The sequence below is a fragment of the Emys orbicularis genome, chromosome 16 (genome assembly GCF_028017835.1).
Source record: "Emys orbicularis isolate rEmyOrb1 chromosome 16, rEmyOrb1.hap1, whole genome shotgun sequence".
Taxonomy (NCBI): Eukaryota; Metazoa; Chordata; order Testudines; family Emydidae; genus Emys; species Emys orbicularis.
In genome coordinates this window covers 3,512,673-3,532,401 of record NC_088698.1, presented here as the reverse complement: position 1 = coordinate 3,532,401, position 19,729 = coordinate 3,512,673, and the positions used below count along the sequence as shown (strand labels likewise).

Sequence of the window (19,729 nt, the reverse complement as noted above, 5' to 3'; positions counted from 1 at the left end):
ACATTTTAAAATGTGTGATTTTAAACTCTGATTCAGAGAAAGGGAAGATCCCTAGAGTATCAGTGATGGAAAAAATGTTGCAGGAAACCCCTTCACTGTCCCAAACTGGAATCTTAACAACTGCAAAGGAAATGGCTATTTTCTGCCCTTTGTTCAATGTTATTAGGCTAAATAAAGCCTCTAGCACAGTTTCTACAGTCCCTTACTTGCAGCTTACAGAGAATGAAATGTTTGAAGAACCAAAAACTGGGGGGATTGAGGTGTTGGATGGGGATATCCTAAGTTCTCCTTTCCTTGACTAAGTGAAGGAGCATTGACAGTTTAAGGAATCACCACAGGATGTTAACAATGGTGCTTAAGAGCAGTCAAGTATCCAGTGTCACCACGTTTGTATGTGGAAGCAGATAAAGATACTTAAGCCTAAAATAACATTACTTTTTTACTCATGTGAAAAGGATGAGACACTCAGCAGAATTATAGTTCAAGGCTAGCATTAAACAGCATTGTGTGCCTTCACCAATTTAAATTCATGTAAGAGCACTGCAACTGGACAATTTTGAGCACTCTCGCTAGTAATGTTAAATTCCCCAGGCTATAAACTCTCCCTTGGCATGCCATATGGTTATCACAATCCTGCTGCTTTTCCAATTTCCAGAGTCCCCTACTATTCCTCCCAAAGTACCACACCAGACAGGAAGCCCACTCAGCTCTCTCCCCCACCTGGGACTGTCGGATTTAGGAACATGTTTAGGGCAACAGAGATTAAACCTAAGATGGCAGAACCACCACCTTTGGAGCTGTAGCACATGAGCTGCTCATGCAGAAAGCACTCAGCCTCTCAATGCTCTAGACCCCACAAGATGACTTCGCATTTCATCTGACGTTAAAGCAACCAAAGCTTCAACCTCCCCAGAGCAGGGGAGGTTTAGCCTATTTTAATTGAAACAGAGGCTCCAGGTTTGTGACCTGCCCAAGCAGTCAGTGACAGATCTGAGAAAAGGATGGGGAAACATGAATTTTGGGTTCTAGCAACTAGACCATGCTCCTTCTTACATAAATGGATCATCTGTCTAAAAAAAACAAACAGGGGCATACATGCATTTTGACACCCAAAACCCCTCGAGAGAAAGAAGAAAAAATGTCTTTTGGATATGGACCAGTGAATTCTCATTTGGGCTAACGCAAATATAAAACGTTTACTGCAGGATGGAATTACAGTTCAGCATGAGCAGATTCGTTAATCAACACTTCCAGCTTTGTAGCAGATTTGAAAGGAAATCTTCCCCTCTTCAGTTGAGGAAGATATCCATTCTAAGGCAGTTGCACTTATGAATCCCTGACAAGAGAAGTTATGGAGCAAGTTTTTTCCTTAAATCCAGCAATTTATCCGTAGCCAAAGCCATTGTCTTCTTTTTGTGACGTGTGGAAGTTTGTTAGTTTTTTTGTTTGGCTGGGGATTTTTTTATTTGTTTTGGGTGGTTTTTTTCTTTTACACACACACAAACGGTTAAGAAATCTGATTCCTGAAAAAGGATTACACATCCCTACACTACACCTGAATATGAGGAATATTCCATTATGCATGATTCTCACATTGCTTTTAAAGCAGTGCTAGGTTTTACCCTAGAAATTAAGGAGACTGCCTATTTTTGTAGTAAATGTTATCAGCAAGATTGCAATACCATGGCATGGCTTAGTTTTTAAATCCATTCTTATCAAGCAACAGTCACGTAAATTTGGCAGCAGACCTATTCAAGGAGAGAGAAACATGAAGACGTTTAACAATGCACTCAACTCGTACACTAGCTTTCTACACATCTTGGTATCAAACCCCAGTGAGATGATGTGATATTTGAAGGACTGCAGACTGTGTTGCCAAACAAGAAAGAGCTGCCAACTTCAATTTGAGTTATTGGTCTAGCTATCTGGCAGCAGAAAAAATAAAGTACAACCAGCAAAAACTTCTTTCTAAAGTTTTATGGACAATAAGATAGGTGTGTGGGCCTATAGGAATGGAGTAAGCAAGAGCTCAGAGCACACAGGTTTTTAAAATATAAACTCATACTTGCCAATAATTCTTTTGTTTAGTTTTACAAATGACTGCACAGATGAAACCAGAAATATCTGCGCATTTAAAAAAGCAGTAATTCAGACTTAACAAGGCATTTAACCTTTACTGAAAATGAGACAAAGACAGGTTTGGAAGAGTGAATTTTCTTGTTTCCATCAATATGTTTTTGTATGAGGAGTTGATGGATAGACTCAAAAGTAAGTAGTGTGTTGAATGTTGAGAAAGTATAACAGCATGTTTTCTTTTGCAATTAAAAATCCATTGCTTCCCTTACATGATATCTATTTTTATAGTAATTTCTGCCATTAGCAGAAGCTAGTTAAAACTGAAGCTAAAACACCAACCTAGGTTCTTCAGTGCCCGATAACTGAATTTCCCAGCCTTAAAAAAGGAGACAGAAATTAAAAGTGACAAGATGGTGCTAGGTTAAGGACTATGTGAGCTAGCACTCAATTCAGGCAACAAGATTAATGTTCCTAAAGTCATGATAATTTCACTCCACTTTAATGTTAATGCCGTGTATTTCCTAGTCCAGTTTTCATCATTTAATGTAGGGCTGTGCATATCACTTATTAATCTATGCCCTAAAACACAGAATATGCAAACATTCAGAGTTAACGATGCAGTAAAAACCTTAACTTCTGAGTTCCCTGACTTAAGTACTTCACTTCAACTTTAACACTGCATTATTGCATCTCTGTGCACACAGCGTACAGTACACTGTAACAAAGCAGTAAGAGATTGACTATGGAAACGTATTAATTTATGGTCACAGACAGCAAGACCACAGACTTCCCCCTGCTCCCACAGATAGGGCAATGTAGTAAAACTTATTAATTAAACTAGGAGAAACGTGGTTGTAAAATTTGAAAGTCAGAAACTTCACAGTTAAGATTCCAAGGAATCTGAACTAAATGTACCCCTGACCACACATCTCATGTCCCATGGAAGGCATAACCCTAGTGGTGGTAGCTAGGTTCTGTTTCTACACTGTGTATAAGAAATAATTTATCACTGTAGACTACTGGCTGAAGTGGAGGAAAGTGTGGTTGGGTCAGTGTGGTGGCATCGGGGGAATAGAAGATCTCCTTACAGTACAACGGCTGATGGTATCTCCAGTGTGAATTTAGAACCAAACTCAAATCCAATGCCCAGGTAATCCAATAGCTATGGTTCTTTATTTACAGTATTGTATGGTTCATAATGGACTTGTGGATGAGGCTTGGTGGTTGGTGCCAGAGGGCTGTTGGTGGATAAGCAGATAATGGGCATGTTAAAGGGTCAACATTAAGGTTCCAGTTCAGTTCTTAATTCAAGTTCTATTTACAAGCTCAGGTGACAATGTATGTCCAGAAATGTTCACTTAAGCCTTATTTCTTCCTAACACTATTTAAGTATTTTCCTGAAAATTGCATTCCTCAGCCAGTATATTCTCATAAAAAGCTAATCTGGGGGTAAAAAGAATTACACACCCACATAAAGTAGGCTCAGACAAAAGTGTAAGATATTTGAAAGCTAGGGTTGGGTAGTAGCAGCAGGAAGCCCAACCACTGGAGAGGCAAAAATGTGTGGACAATATAGAAAGCATATTTAAATTTTGTCACAAGTTCCACTCCACAGGGTAAGGAAGCCCTGCTAGAAAGTCCAGATCTCAACCTCATTTTCCTGCGATTCCATAGATTCACTGGCCCCAGAAATTCAATGGTCCTTGGGAACCTATAGCTGTCAACTAGTGTATGAATGGATTATTCCACAACAAAAATATAAAAGACCTACCACAGTAATATTTAACTTCAAAAAGGGGAACTATACAAGAAAGAGGATGGTAGTTAGACGTTAAAAAGAACAGTCTCAAGGGTAAAATACCTGCAAGCAGCATGGAGACTTCTTAAAAACAGCATTCCAGAGGCTCAGGCCAAACATATAAAAATCAAAAAAGACAGTAGACGCACCAAAAGAATGACACCATGGCTGAACAGCGTGATTGCCGCCATTAGAGGCGAATATACATCCTTTAAAATTTGGAAGTCAGATAAGGAAAATAGGAAGGAGCGCACAAACTCTGGCAAGTATTCGAAGCCAGGCCAAGGAAGAATTTGAGAAGCAACTTGCTACACAATAAAAAAAACAAAAATGGTTAAGTACATCACAAGCAGGAAACCTGCCAAACAAACAGTGAGGCCACTAGATCAGTGGCTCTCAACCTTTCCAGACTACTGTACCCCTTCCAGGAGTGTTATTTGTCTTGTGTACCCCCAAGTCTCACCTCACTTTAAAACTACTTGCTTACAAAATAAACTATATAAATACAAAGGTGTCCCAGCACACTATTACTGAAAAATTGCTTACTTTCTCATTTTTACCATATAATTATAAAATAAATTAATTGAAATATAAATATTGTACTTACATTTCAGTATAGAGTAGTATAAACAACTGTATGAAGTTTTAGTTTGTAATGACTTTGCTAGTGCTTTTTATGTAGCCTGTTGTAAAACGAGGCAAATATCTAAATGAGTTGATGTACCCCATGGAAGACCTCTGTGTATCCCTAGGGGTATGCGTGCCCCTAGTTGAGAACCACTGATCTAAATTAGCTGTTACCACTCAAGAAAGATCTTGGAGTCACTGTGGCTAGTTCTCTGAAAACTTCTGCTCAATGTGCAGCAGCCATCAAAAAGGCTAACAGTATATTAAGAACTATTAGGAAAGGGATAGAAAAGATGACAAAAATATAATGCATTATATAAATCCATGGTGCACCCACACCTTAAATACCGTGTCCAGTTCTGGTCACCCCATGTCAAAAAGGACATACAGTGGAACTGGGAAAGGTTCAAAGAAGGGCAAAGATGAGCAAGAATATGGAACGGCTTCCATACAAGGAGAGATTCAAAAGATTAGGGCCGTTCAGCTTAGAAGAGACAACTAAGGGGAGATATGATAGAGGTCTATAAAAATCAAGATTGGTGCAGAAAAAATTGAGAGAAAAGTTATTACCCTTTCACACAATACAAAAGCCAGAGGTAAAGAAATGAAATTAGTAGGCAGCAGGTTTAATACAAACAAGAGGAATTACTCTTTCACACAATGCACAACTAGCCTGTGAAACTCACTGGCATAGGATGTTGTGATGACCAAACATATACCCAGGTTTTTTTGAATCTGGTTAAGTTCACGGAGGATAGGTCCATCAATGCCTGTTAGCCAAGAAGGTCAGGTACAAAATCTATGCTCGGGGTCACCATAAGCTGCTGACTACCAGAAGCTGGGAGCAGAAGACAGGGATCTTTAGTTGCCCTGTTGTGTACACTCCATCTGAAGCTCTGGTACAGGCCACTATTGGAGCCAGAACTCTGGGCAAGATGGACCATGGTCTGACCCAGTCTGGCAGCTCTTTTCGATGGATCCGAAGAAGTGGGCTGTAGCCCACGAAAGCTTATGCTGAAATAAATGTGTTAGTCTCTAAGGTGCCACAAGGACTCCTGTTCTTTTCTATGTATGTTCTTATGAAGTGCCAGTATAATAAAGCTGAGTAAAATAACTCAGACCTACATAGTTCTCTTGAGCTAATAAATTGCCAGATGCACTAAATCCAAATTACACAAAATTGAGATGCTATGTCACCCTATATACCATTTCCATGAAGAGTACTTCCTTTCCTGAATACAGATCTCAGTCGTTTGCAATTTAAAAACAAACCAACAGCCTTTTGCCTGAAGCCATCCTTTGAATGTCCTCTCCGATTTCTTGATCAAAAATTTTATCCCAGAGGGGAGTCAACATTTGTGAGATTACAACAGCTCTTTCACACTAACATGACATTTGATGGGAAGAGCGAGGCACATGTGACAGGGTAGGGGAAAATATTTAACTTACATAACATTGTGTCATTGCCCCAGGCCACGCGGTATCCGCCTACGGTACACTGTTTGCTCTATAATCTCTCCTAGGATGTGCCACGGTAGTAATCAGAACACCGATAATACCTAAAAAGTAAACCATTAGAGAACCCAGAGGGCTGAATTCTACCAGCTCCTTCAACTATTTACCCTGTGCAAGAAATTACACAACTCGGCTAGAAATCTTGATGTGAAGATGTTAAAGTCCCATAGTGTATAATTACGGCTGCCATGGCAAACTATTTTTGTATGAATTATTTCAGTATCAAGTGGCAGAATTGATAACATGCACCCAGGGCCATTATTTACTTTCTATACAAGATGAAGGTGATAAAGCGTGCACAAACCTGAGTATGACTGAGCACTAACGAGCACCTGTGTCCCGGTCAAACTGGAAACGGGCAACGTAGCAAACCTGTCTCCTGGCACTTTACGAAGCTAAAGAAATTACAGTGCCTGAAGTTAAAGAAGAAAGGTTTTTCTGCTTGCTGAAGGAGAGAGCAAAGATTCGGTACAGTAGAGTTTAAAGACATGGACAGAGCTTTGGGAGGGCAGCATGAAGGTAGCAGTCACATTCTAGATTTTAGAATCTCTCTCAGGACTGTGGGGAGGCCGATCCAAAGGCCGGATCTTTTCTCCAACACATGCACAGGTGGGGGATGCAGTTGGCAACCACTTCGCGATTTATTTTCCTCCCCCTGCCCCTTTTATAATCCTAGAGTGCTTTTTGTCCATGGCGCTCAAATCACTTCACATGCATGCAAAACACTCAGTGCCCCCATGAGATAGGAGTGGACAATACAAGGACTACGAGAGGTTAAAGGATCCCCCCCTGGCCCCCAAGTTAATAAACAAGTGACTGGCAAAGCTGTGAAATCTTGAAATCAATTCCTAGTCCTCTGCTCCAACACCAAACCCATTTCCTTCTTCTCAACAAGATCCCGGGGAAGGGGGGGGGGGGGGGGAAGTGGAGAAGAAGAGTGTGTGTGAAAAAGTTTGCCTCCTCTCCTCTGCCTTAATCCTATCAAAGGCTCCATGACACAATCCACCTGAGTTATTTCTTATCTGATTTTCAGCATGACCAGTTAGAGGGATTTTCACAAAACCAATTATAGGTGTTGAGTCCAGATCAGTTTTTCATAGGTTTTTAATAACTGCCTCTCTCACTCACGCCAATTAACAAAGATTAAACAAAGGTTCTCACTGCCTCTTGCACTTTATTGGGCAGCCAAGCTAGAGCAAGATGCTCAAAGAACTGATTTCGTTGCAGGATCAAGCAGGAAGACAAGCAGAGGGGTCAGGTGGTGATTTCTCAAACATTTCACAACAAGAGAAACTGAAGTTCACATTCCCAGTAAATTACCTTTTATTCACTGACAAAGTCCCGCTTTAGTTCTGGGTTTGGATGACTGAAGGTCACCATGTATTAACTCAGCTGGGAAGAGACAAACATTAAAATTGTGGCAATGCAACTGCACTTACAGCCTGTGGTTAATACTGCAAGGAGCCCCACTCGAGTTAAGCAAGTAACCTGAATGCATCATGCCCACAGCATAGGGAGGTCAAAGGCCTTTCTAAAAGCAACTATTCCAAGGCCATGCTACATCCAGTCATACTAGAGAACTTGAGAAATACTTCAGAAAAACAGCATCATAAGAGAACCATGCCACCCAATGAAGGTATCTGGAAGACTTCATGAGCGTGCCCAGCACATAACTTACCCTAAGCTGCTCACAGAGAACCCCTATATTTTTGTAACTTAGGCCACTTACAGCAGCATGTGGGCAAGGAAGAATGTATTTGCTGTATTATTCATCAACAAATCTGAGGTGAAAGAGCCTTTAACGCAAATAGGACCTAGCCACGCAGGGGAGACATGATGGATGGGTGTTGTCTTCTGCTCCTACGAATCAGCAAGCAGAAGGCTGCTCCAGCTGTTGATAGTTGGTTTCAAGAATGATTTCTGTGAAAAGCAAGTACTTTGCGCAGCTCCAGATACTTCCTCTTCACAGCCACTCTAGTAATCATTTACCACAGTGGGTTTGCATTGCAATTAATGACTACAATAAGGAGAAGTTATTTACCTGTAATTCTACTTCTTTGAAAAGCTCATTCAACCTTGCTACCACTGCTCTCAGGGGGTCAAAATGATTGAACAGGTGAGGGAGTGCCACTTATCTCACGCTAGAGAGCTAAGGCTGGTGGCTGTTATCTCTCGAGAAGATGCATTCCTTATCTGGAAGAGTTAATAAAAATGAGACAAGACCAAAGAGGAATTCAGGAAAGGGAAGTTGAGAAATACTGTTTGGGAGGAGACGGTACAGCAGGGAGGATTCTTGGATAAACTAAGAATTGACTCAGACTTGATGCAAAAATATTGCCACCCAGATTGGTTGTCTCACAATTTAATCCTTCATAAAATGACCCAAATTCATTCCTGCTATAACACCACCGATTGATGTATTTGACCCAGCATAACATCTTTGAGAGCATGAAATAAGCGTTGAGACGGACTCTGCAACTCTGCTTGCAAATAAAGGGGAAAGAAACCAACAGAACCAGGAAGAATGTGACAGAGAAAGCAACAGACTGGGAAATCTCCTGACACAGGAAGCTCCTGACTTTCTCACTGCACAGGGAAGCTGAAGTTAATTGCTGTGTTGCCTTGTATCGGCCACTAACAAACCAATTGTACTGAGAACTAAAACAATGCTAAGAACCAAGGGATGGCAAGTGTCCCAGCCACCAATCACCACCACAAGAACAGGGGGCTCTGCCTCATGCAGTCCTAGCTACAGGCACAGCCCCAGGTACTGAACTCTTCCCCTGTCCAGTTCTGAGTCAAATGAACTTGATGCATCTTCTGGAGAGCGTGCAACTGAACAGGAAGCAAATTGGCCAAGCTTGCAAACACAATGCCGAGCATGACACTCTTCCTATCCTCATTCCACCCAGAGAGACAGCACCACGCTGCCAAATCCCTTCTGACTCATCAGCCGCCTCCGCAGTGCGGCTCTCTATGCACCCATTGAATCCTCACAGGGAGAGTTTGGGGACTATGCTGAATGCCTTGTCCGCACCAGCAGGCTACAAAAGATGCCTTCTCCATAGATGGCTTACCTCTGGATAAATGTCAGTGGTGGAACTCCAGGTGAAGCAATCGAGGCCATCACATGAAAATGAGATGACTGAGAATGAACCTAGTTAAAACACTGATTAAGTACAATTAATTCTAAAATTGCCATGCTGTGACATAGCTGTCCTCTCCTTGGACCCTGAAGTACTGCCCCTGTATTCCCTCTCTGTGGTCCCTTGAGAGCACCCACTTAAAAGGTTTCCAGGTCCCAGCCATCACCTCTCCTGGGCAAAGACCTGCATCTCACTCACTCCTGACCACGGGTTTGAAGGATGCACATCTCCCTGATCTACACTGTGACATCCCAAGCAAGCCATTCTACCCATGCTTTGCTTTCTCCTCGAGAGCTAGGACTAGTGTAGTTACCAGTCAGCTCCTCCTAAGCAAGTACATTTATTCTTCAGGCAAGACCATTACAGAGAACACACAGAAACCAAACTTCCCATGTGCATGCTAAAAGCTCACCAGAGGTTACCCTGCAGCCTTATGGGGCCCTAGTGAACTAGAGTCTTTCTAATCCTTCCACAAGGGTGAGAATTCCGCTTGGAGAGAAGGTCCTGTCTGTCTGCTGGATCAGGAAGCAGAGTCCAGAGTCAGTTTAAACTCAGGCTATTTATACAAGAGTCCTTTCATTGTCTCAGTCTCTGCATAAGGGGGGGGGAGGGATAGCTCAATGGTTTGAGCATTGGCCTGCTAAACCCAGGGTTGAGAGTTCAATCCTTGAGGGGGCCATTTAGGGATATGGGGCAAAAATCTGTTGGATGATTTAATTGGGGATTGGTCCTGCTTTGAGCAGGGGGTTGGACTAGATGATCTCCTGAGGTCCCTTCCAACCCTGATATTCTATGATTAATCCAGTTTGAACTAGTACATGTGAGCCTCTCCTAGAGCTGGTACCTCTCTGGGGGCATAATAATCTGAGCAATTTGCCTTCACCACCGGTTTTGGTTCCTGGAGGAGCTGTGGCAGCCTTCCCCCGTGGAGAGCCAAAGCATAGATAAACCATTTGTTTAATACAGTGGACCCCCAAAACACTGAAACTCAATTCAGTAAGGTCTCCCAAGGATATGGCAGGAAGTTGCCCTGTCACACCTTCCTCAGTACCAGAGTTATGCGATTTCACTTTGGGCACTTGATAGGCTGTGTCCTCCTCCTCTTGTGCTCTAGTGGTGGTTTTTTAGGACTATTAAAAATGCTGATCAAGAATAACTGCTACATGAAACACACATTAGAAGCCCTGGAAGATAAAACGTAAAGCTAGAATTCAATTTTAACTTAAGAAACTTGCTCGGAAGAGAAGGGGCTTATCAGAAATATCTATAAAAGTTCCTGAGTCTGAACATGAATAAGCTGAGCACTGGGCTAGGAAGCCTCTCTGAAATCCCCCTCAGAAATGCGTCTCTTGCTATTTAACGTGCCCCTCATTTTCATACCCAGCAGATAAAGGTAATTTTAGGCAGCAACAAATCCTCAGGAGGTGGCCTACGGTGGCAGAAAAATGCAGTTTTCCCAGCCAGTGCAGTTGAAGGAACAGTTCACAGCTGAGGGTGCTGAAACAGCAATGCCAGATCCTCCCCCCTCCCCACCACCACACACACACACACACAGTCACCAATACAGAACAGCTTTTTATATTCTGGGATTTCAAGCCAGCCAGTGAACTTACTGAAAAAGTGAGATAATAGGCAGGGACAGTTAGGCAGTAGAAAAAATATAAGAAATAACTCCAGACATATCAGCCATTTATAATCACTGTTATGAGACAAAGTTACCAGATAGTTTTATGGCCCCTTCCAATTTACGATTTCCTTCCAGTATTTCTAATCCATTGTACATGAGGCCAAGGCAATGGTAGAAGAGCATGTCTGTTGGATGTAAATTTCCCTCCCAAGGCTCTAGGACATCAGACTTGACAATCAGGTGTATACTTAATAAATGCCACTTTAACTGAAAAATATGATCAGCAGCTTTCCCAAAGTAACGTTCCCAAACACTGGTGTTACTAGACAAGGCAGGCAGATGCCAGAGTGCAATGTGATTGGAAGCACACTTATGTGCCCCTTGCTCAGCTACACCTGCAACCACTAGAGCAGTAAGGAAGTGAGGTTCAACTCTAGCTCTTCCAGAATTGCTGACCTGACCTGCTCGGAGCAGGTGCACACAAGGGCCTTGTCTACACTATCAGGGTAAGTCAACCTAAGTTACACTGGAGCCGACGTAGCTTAGGTCAACTTACTGCGGTGTCTACACCGGAATGCTCTCCGGTCGACTTACCTTACTCCTCTCATTCCGGTGAAGTACCAGAGAGCGCTCTGCTGTCGATTTAGTGGGTCTTCACTTCAGTTTTGAAGCACTGACAGACATTGAGGCAAGCTGAACATGGAACCCCATGAGGCCTTTTCAGAGTCACTTTAAAATGCAGCTCGAACATAAAACAGGAATAAACACCAGCAGGTTTTGAGTAAGTAGGAGAATAATGAACGATACACAAAATCAAAGTCAACCTGCACTTAATCATTTGGGGTTACTCCTCTCCTACTTACTACCCTAAAGCTGTATAAAGAACCATAACAGTAGTGCATATTTATCTGAGATTATATCTTATGTAAATTCATTGCAGTGATTGCTGGCTGAGACTGCTACAATGATGGCTGAGTTCTAACTATTACTATAACTCTTTTTATAACTCTCAGTTCTTTTGGACTGAAGTTTCTAGGCTTGGTCTCAGTTCAAAGGTGATGATGTTTTCAAAAAGCATCAGCTATGCTTCGCTTTGAAATTCCAGTTACAAGAACGAAGACATCTTCCAACATGTTCTGGCCCAAGTTTTTACAGTCATAACTCAGCTGAGTCAAACACTCAGTCCTCACTGAATCCAAGTATGACAAAGTTGGTTCAGTGGTTAATTATGCATGTCTGAAGTCAGCAACACCACGATTGCATAATAAAAGTTTGCCACACATTTTCTCAACAGCCATGAGAGACTGCACTCCTGCACTGCTTATAAGCGCCACAAGATGAATAGCTCCTGTTCACCTTTTATACACACAGCAAAATGAACTGCTCAGATTTTCATTTTTTTAAGAACAAAGTATTCTTAACCATCTTAATTTGAGAATAATGAAAATCTACAATGTTTTAAAAACAGTTATTGATGAACTGAAACTGTTACCCAAATACAGGGGTAGGCCTAGAAAGCTAGAAATAGGTAACCCTGTCACTATACAAGACACTTACTGATTATCAGTTTTTATTGCTCTGCTTTCAAGGGTTGTATGACTTGACCAGACCAAATTTACTCTAGATTGAAACAGAGAAGCCTTTTCAGTAGTTTAGGAATATGTTCGTTTGGCTAGCTAAAGGTGAACTGAAATGTTTCTTTTTATATTTTTTGGATCCTACTCATTTAGCCAGACTCAAGGCTAATCATTTTAGAAAGCAAGAAAACTTTAAATGCAACTGGAAGGCTTAATACCTGCCCAGATCCAAGTTCAGGACCTCAGGGTTCTGATTTCTCTTCCAACCCCAGTGACATCACTAACAGCTAATGCTTGTAAGGCATGATGCTCCCAAAGAGCTAAATTATGTCAGTTGTAGCAGAGGAAACAGAACACCCTGTGACGTTGCACTCCATATGCTTTATGGAAATATGCTTATGAATATGACATAACTGGAATATGCTTCACGCTAAATACCCCTTGTATGGTATCATTACAAAGCTTATAATCTACTGAGTGTGTTCATCCTATTTGTTTGCATGTATTATTTCTATGTCTGGAGTTAGGAGAATAAGATATAAACTTGTATTACTGATGTAAACATATTAAGTGGAAGCCATTAAGTGTGCTTCAGAATCAATGAACTGTAAATGGCTCTGTTTACTTGCAAACCTTCCTGGGTACCTGTGGGCCAGCCCAGGAAGAATGGAGGCTGGGGTCTCAAAGGACATGTGACCATGTCACCTGATAATGAAATCCATCTTAAATCTGGTACTTTTTCATTTAGGAGGAGGAGTGGGAACCAAGAGAGACAAAAGATTCCCACCTTGTGCCAAAGCTATAAAAGGGGGTGAAGCAGGACAAAAAGGCGGCCAGTCATGAGACAGCCCTTGCTTACCACCTGAGATGTCTGCTGGAACTAACAAGGACTGTACCGGGGGAAAGGATTGGGCCCAGACTAGGCAGGAGTCTGGTCTGTGAAAGAAGCTTATTGGAACATCTCTGTGGGTGAGATATTACCTGTAATCAGTTTCTTAATGTATTAGGCTTAGACTTGCATGTTTTGTTTTATTTTGCTTTGTGACTTGCTTTGTTCTGTCTGTTATTACTTGAAACCACTTAAATCCTACTTTTTACACTTAATAAAATCACTTTTGTTTATTAATGAACCCAGAGTAAATGATTAATACCCGGGGGAGCAAACAGCTGTGCATCTCTCTCTATCAGTGTTATAGAGGGCGAACAATTTATGAGTTTACCCTGTATAAGCTTTATACAGAGTAAAACGGATTTATTTGGGGATTGGATCCCATTGGGAATTGGGTGTCTGGGTGCTGGAGAGGTAACCTGCTGAGCTGTTTTTGTTTAAAGTCTGCAGCTTTGAGGACATGGCCCAGACCCTGAGTCTGTGTTGCAGCAGGCTAGCATATCTGGCTCAACAAGGCAGGGTTCTGGAGTCCCAAGCTAGCAGGCAAAACGGGCTCAGAGGTAGTTGCAGCACATCAGGTGACAGTCCCAAGGGGATCCCTGTGACCGAACCCGTCACACACCCTATCAGTAGAGCACCATGTTTTTCACAAATACAAGAAAGCTGAACAAACAAAAAACCTCACCCAACACAGCGGCAGCTCCTGTTGCTCCTGTCCCGTGAGGGCTAAAATGAAATAGGATGAAATTTCCCAAAAAAATATAAAAAATATCATCATCACAGGGCTTTCCCTATTGGTATGATCTCAGGTCTTGGCAGAAAAGCAGCTTTCAATTTGCCTTTAAAGGGTAGTCATAACTTAAGTCTAATCTCGTAGTTGGTGTCTGGGATCTTAAGGATTTACATATTTCATGACACATTTTAGTCACCTTTAATATAGTTAGTTTAATTTCTCCCAACGTTGCCAAAACAAGGTTCCTTAGAAAACAGGGTGACTAAAACTAATCACCACTAACAATATAATTTCTGAAGGCAACAATAAATGCGGTCCTTTGAATCTCAAGCAAAATTTCAAACCCATGTTTGAAAATCAAGACATAGAACTGTACAAAATTTATACAGTTAATATCCCTATCAGATCTACCTCAGAAGGTATACAATATACAGCATGTATTAGTACTCTTGTGAGAAGTCATAAGTTTTGGTCATAATACCTAGCATTTACATGTGGTACTCAGCCATGAGGAAACAAATTATATTCTACATTCAAAATAATAAGAAACACAACAGATTACAAAGGAAGATGGTAACTTTAAAAATCTTGTCTAAATGTTATAACAACTTTTCTTCCTACAGAAAGGTATGTTACTGTATTACTGGCTTACCTAAGTACAAAAGTCCAACCAAATCCTCTTTCCTTTCTGAAATATCCAGGTGTACTAATTAAATTTAGATAGCCTAAAATATTTAAATTCAAAATTCAGTATGCATCACATTTCTAAATATAAACGTGTATAGTAATAACTTAGAATTAGCTAGAACAAAAATTGAACTGACTTGTGAGTGCTACTGATAAAGATTTACTGTTAATGTTTTGCTGATATCCCTGTTATTTTAGTTTCCAGACATATATACCTTTGTTTCCTTCTCTCAAACACTGCACCTCAGGAAAATGCAACATTTGCCTAATGACTAGGAAGTAGAAATGTTAACCTCCAGCTCTGACTACTGAAGTTATTAGTGATCGTCACACTGACCCCAACTATTGAGTCTGAGACTGGCCTCTGAAATATACAGAGGATTTAAAGAATACAAACTTTTCCCTTATTTTCATTACAGTGTGAATGCAGAACATTTAGAAGTCAATAAGTACAACTTGGAGAAGGCCTAAAACAAGAGGTGCCAGCTTGTCTCTACAAAGAGCAACTACGGCTGCACTAGCTTCTTGCCAGTATAGCTAAAGGTCTGGTTTAATAGTTTAACAAAAAACATGAATAGAAGTGTTCTCTTCTGAAAAAGAGTGTGCGAAGTATTGTCTCAATTTAAAACATTCACTTGCAATGTTTGTGACCCAAAAACCTCAGCACTGTATTAATGCCTGAGAACCAGAAGGAAACGACTAGACTATTTTCACTGCCCCAAACTGAGTGAAATGCTAAGAAAAAAGCATTAATGATAAAGGCTAAATTCTTTATATAAAATACTCAGCTTAAACACAGTTATACACTGAAAAGTGACTACAGATGGCATCAGGGATTCAATATCGATTACTCCATAACAAATATGCTCAATTTACAAGTTTCCAACTGCCAACTCTGCAAATTCAACCTGGGAAAGTCAAGTTGTGTTCTTCCTAGCTCCTGTATGCACCATCACAAGAAATGAAGATGCTGCACTCAGAACTTAACAGTTCTGCTGATCATTCTAGATCATGAATCCACTCCAGCTGCCCGTCTCGCAGCTGAGATGACTTAGGATAAAAACTTTTTTTTAGAAACAAGTAGCTACTACTATTTACATCACTTTTCTGACCATACCACACTTTAAAATACTATTTTAAACTGGTTCAAGCTAACTAAACAATGACCAGTGTGGACTGAACTTAACCATGTGAAAAACAATATGAAAACAGTGTTCCAGTTTAGGTCCCTACCTAGGTTAGAACAGCTCTGAACTATGCTTAAACAGTTTGGCCCTGTTCCCCCACTGATTAGCCAAATCCTGTTTGAAGAAACAGTTGGCCTGAACAAATTGAAAGTTTTTTTTAAAGCTAATATCAACTGAACCACCCCACTGACTAGCCCAGACCTTAGCTGGGCACTCTCAGCTATTACACGAGCCCATTACAGTCCTGCAGACCAGACTGAGAAGAGAGCATGTCTCTAGCGAAAGTACTGCCTCGTGTAATTTGTTGTGTATATTACTCCTGGAGGAACTCTGCACCACTGCACGCTTGCAGAATTCATGTCCCCCGCAGATTTCTTTGCTTCCCTGCAGAAAAATGACTTCTGACAGTGAAGCAAAGGAAAGCAGCAAGAGCAGTCACACGCCACTCCCCAGAAGCAAGGGTGCATCATTTTGGGTGCCTGGAGCAGCCAGCAGATAGGTAAATCACCGCAGTGGGGGTGGGGCTGGGGACACCCCAGACAGTGGCTCCTCCCTGTGCTGGGCTCAGTTGCTAGTCCCAGATGGGCTGGCGAGAACAGGACTTCCTCTTCCCCTGTAAAGAGCTGCCAGGGCCAGGTCAGACCCATTCCCAGAAACCAACCCCAGCTGCAGGAAGCTCTGCACTCCCCACCCACTCCCTGTCCCCATCACGCCTCAGCTGCAGGGGGAGGGGACACTGTATGGGGAACTGCTCCCCCATCTGGCCAACCCCCCTGCATCCAGACCCCACTGAGCTCCCCACCAAGCCTCATCCCCCTGCACGCAGAGCCCCTCCCCCGAGCCCCCCAGCACCCAAACCCCCACTCCACTGAGCCTCACCCCCTGCATCTGGAGCCTCCCCACACCCAGATTGCCCCACACAGAACCCTCTCACCCCACACCTGGATCCCCGCCACACTAAGCACCTCCACACTTGGATCTACTGGGCTGAGCCTGTCTGCCCCACACCTGGATCGGGGGACAAGCTGGGTGTGCGTGTGAGAGACTGTCCCTCTCGCTTGCTATCTTGATGCACCTGGCATGGAGGGGAAGGGCCCCATGGAGTTTCTGGGGTAGGCCTGGCCCTTGCACTGTGTCAGGGTTGGGGTCAGCCACCGAGTCCTTGTCCCATGGGGCTGAGGGAAGTGCTGCAGGATGATGTCCTACCTCTATGCAGCCAGTAGCCTGTGCTCCCCACTGCCATGCTGGAGACTTCACATTTATTTATTGTGAAAATAAAATATGCAAATTTTGCAAAATTTTAAAATATTGTGTGCAGAATTCCCTCAGCAGTAGTATAGGTATTGTGGGCCACGTGATTTAAGGTCTTTGTACACAGTCTGGCCAGTATTCTAAAAAATAGGAGGCTAATTTTAGGCTCCTAAAACCATATTTAGGCACCTAAATAAGTGGCCTGATTTTCAAGAGTGCTGAGCACCCAATAGCATGAACTGACTTCACTGGGAAGTGCTAGATGCTCAGCACAACTGAAAATATAGTTGCTTAAATATGGACTTAGAGGCTAAATTTAGCCTCCTTGTTTGAATATCTTGGCCTGTGTGTGTATATATATATATGTGTAGTGTGCTGTGAGTATGCATACTATATATAGGGATGCACTGGGAACTATGGACTGCAGGGCATGTGTAAACCTATGCACGGTACAATATATTTTCACAGTACTCTGTGTATGTATGCTGTAATGTTCTGCATTTTGAGGTGAATGTATTGCAAGAGAACATCACCTAGTTCCTCCCACCAGACTCCCATGAAATAGCAAAATAAACCACTCTATGCTCAGCTTCACAGAAGCAAACAGAAGAGAGCTTAAGATCTAGTTCATCCTCCCTTGACCACTGCAGGTTTGATCCTTACAAAGTGTCTAGCGCATGTCCATCTAGTAGATTTATTGTGTGTAGTAAAGTATCACCCTGCTCCCCTCCCCACCTTGATCCGGTCCCTATCCCCAGGGTACCTGGGCCACCCCACAGGTCCCTAGACTCATCCCCCATCCCTATAGTAGTTACCCCCTCCCCACCCAGGGGAGCCAGGCCAGCCCACCCTGGGTCCCTGTAGTAGTCCCCCAGTATCTGCAGTAAGTCACTCCTCCCACAGTCCCTGTGCCCCCCACCCCAGTAGCTGGGCTGCTCCCCCATCAATGTGCCCAAGCCACTGGCCCCTGCAGTAGCTGTCCCCCATCCTTGCAGTAGCTGTGCCATCTCCCCAGTCTCTGTACCCCCAAGGAAGCCCCCCCAGGCCACCAGCCCCCCCATCCCTGTAATAGCCAGGCCACCCTGGCCATCCCCCAGTCCCTATAGTAGCTGGGCCACCCCCCAGTCTCCATGTACCCCCACAGGATAGCCCCCCCATTACCTATAGTACCCAGGCCCCTCCCAGATACACCCCTGGTATCTGTAGTAGCTGCCCCCCAATAGGCCCCCCCATCCCTATAGTAGCTGTCCCGGGGGTAGCCCCCCAGTACCTGTAGTAGCCCTCCCCCCCGGTAGCCCCCCATACCTATAGTAGTTCCCCCCAATCCCATGCGCCCCCCGGGACAGCACCCCCAAACAGACCCCCTGTGCCTGTAGTAGCCCGCACTCCCAGGTAGCCCCCCATACCTATAATAGTTGCCCCCCCGACCACATGCCCCCCCGGGATAGCACCCCCAGACGGACCCCCGGTCCCTGTAGTAGCCCACCCCCCGGTAGCCCCCCATACCTATAGTAGTTGCCCCCCCCCGGGATAGCACCCCCAGACGGACCCCCGGTCCCTGTAGTAGCCCACCCCCCCAGTAGTCCCCCATACCTATAGTAGTTGCCCCCCCCGGGATAGCACCCCCAGACGGACCCCCGGTCCCTGTAGTAGCCCACCCCCCCAGTAGTCCCCCATACCTATAGTAGTTGCCCCCCCCCCGGGATAGCACCCCCAGACGGACCCCCGGTCCCTGTAGTAGCCCACCCCCCCAGTAGTCCCCCATACCTATAGTAGTTGCCCCCCCCCCGGGATAGCACCCCCAGACGGACCCCGGGTCCCTGTAGTAGCCCGCCCCCCGGTAGCCCCCCATACCTATAGTAGTTGCCCCCCCCCGGGACAGCGCCCCCAGACGGCCCCCCGGTACCTGTAGTAGCTGAGCAGCCCGTTGCTGAGCACGAACCAGCGGCGCTGGTAGCCCTTCAGGTAGTTGGTCCATTTGAAGAGCCAGCCCTTGTAGGTGTCGGAGCCGGGCCCGGCGGAGGCGGCCGGGACCCCCAGCCCGGCCCCGCCGCCCCTGCCCGCCTGGCCCGGCTCGCTGCCCCCGCTCATGGCTGGCCCGGCGGGGCCCGGCGGGTTCTTGCAGGCCAGGCACGGGACGGCGCTGAGGATGGAGACCAGCCCGCGGGTGCCGCCGCTGCACAGCGCGGCCGCCTTCCCCATAGACCCGGCCCCGCGCGGCTCCCTCCGCTCCGCTCCGCCCGGCCGCCGGGGGCACCGCCGAGGGCAGGGGGCGGGGCGCCGCGCTCACGTGACCGGGCAGCCGTGGCCCCGCCCCCAACGTGTGATAATAGGGGGCGGGGCTGGGCTGTGCTGGAGCTCCCCAGACAGAGCAGGGCTGGGCCAGGACAGAGCAGGGCGGGGCTCCCTGGAGGCGGGGCCTAGACAGAGCAGGGCGGGGCTAGGACACAACACATGAGGGCTGGGGGGCCCCTAGAGGCGCTGCTTTAGGGAGGGGCGTGGATGGGGGGAGGAGCCATGACACCGGGGGCGGGGCTCCTCAGGGGAGAGGGAGGCGGGGCCTGTCTCAAGCAGAGCTGGGGTGAGGGTGTGCCTGCCTTGGGGCCTTAGTTCCTG

At 44.7% G+C, this 19,729-nt stretch overlaps 1 protein-coding gene across 2 annotated transcripts in view; it reads right to left on the bottom strand.

Moving 5' to 3' along the window:
- Window positions 1-19,315, bottom strand: part of OSBP2 (oxysterol binding protein 2) — a 366,090-nt gene extending 346,775 nt beyond the window's left edge. For both annotated transcript variants that reach the window (XM_065417771.1, XM_065417770.1), the window contains exon 1: window positions 19,020-19,315. In XM_065417771.1, coding sequence (XP_065273843.1) covers window positions 19,020-19,315 — 296 coding nt within the window. The remainder of the gene's footprint in view (window positions 1-19,019) is intronic.
- Between the last annotated feature and the right edge of the window lie 414 nt (window positions 19,316-19,729).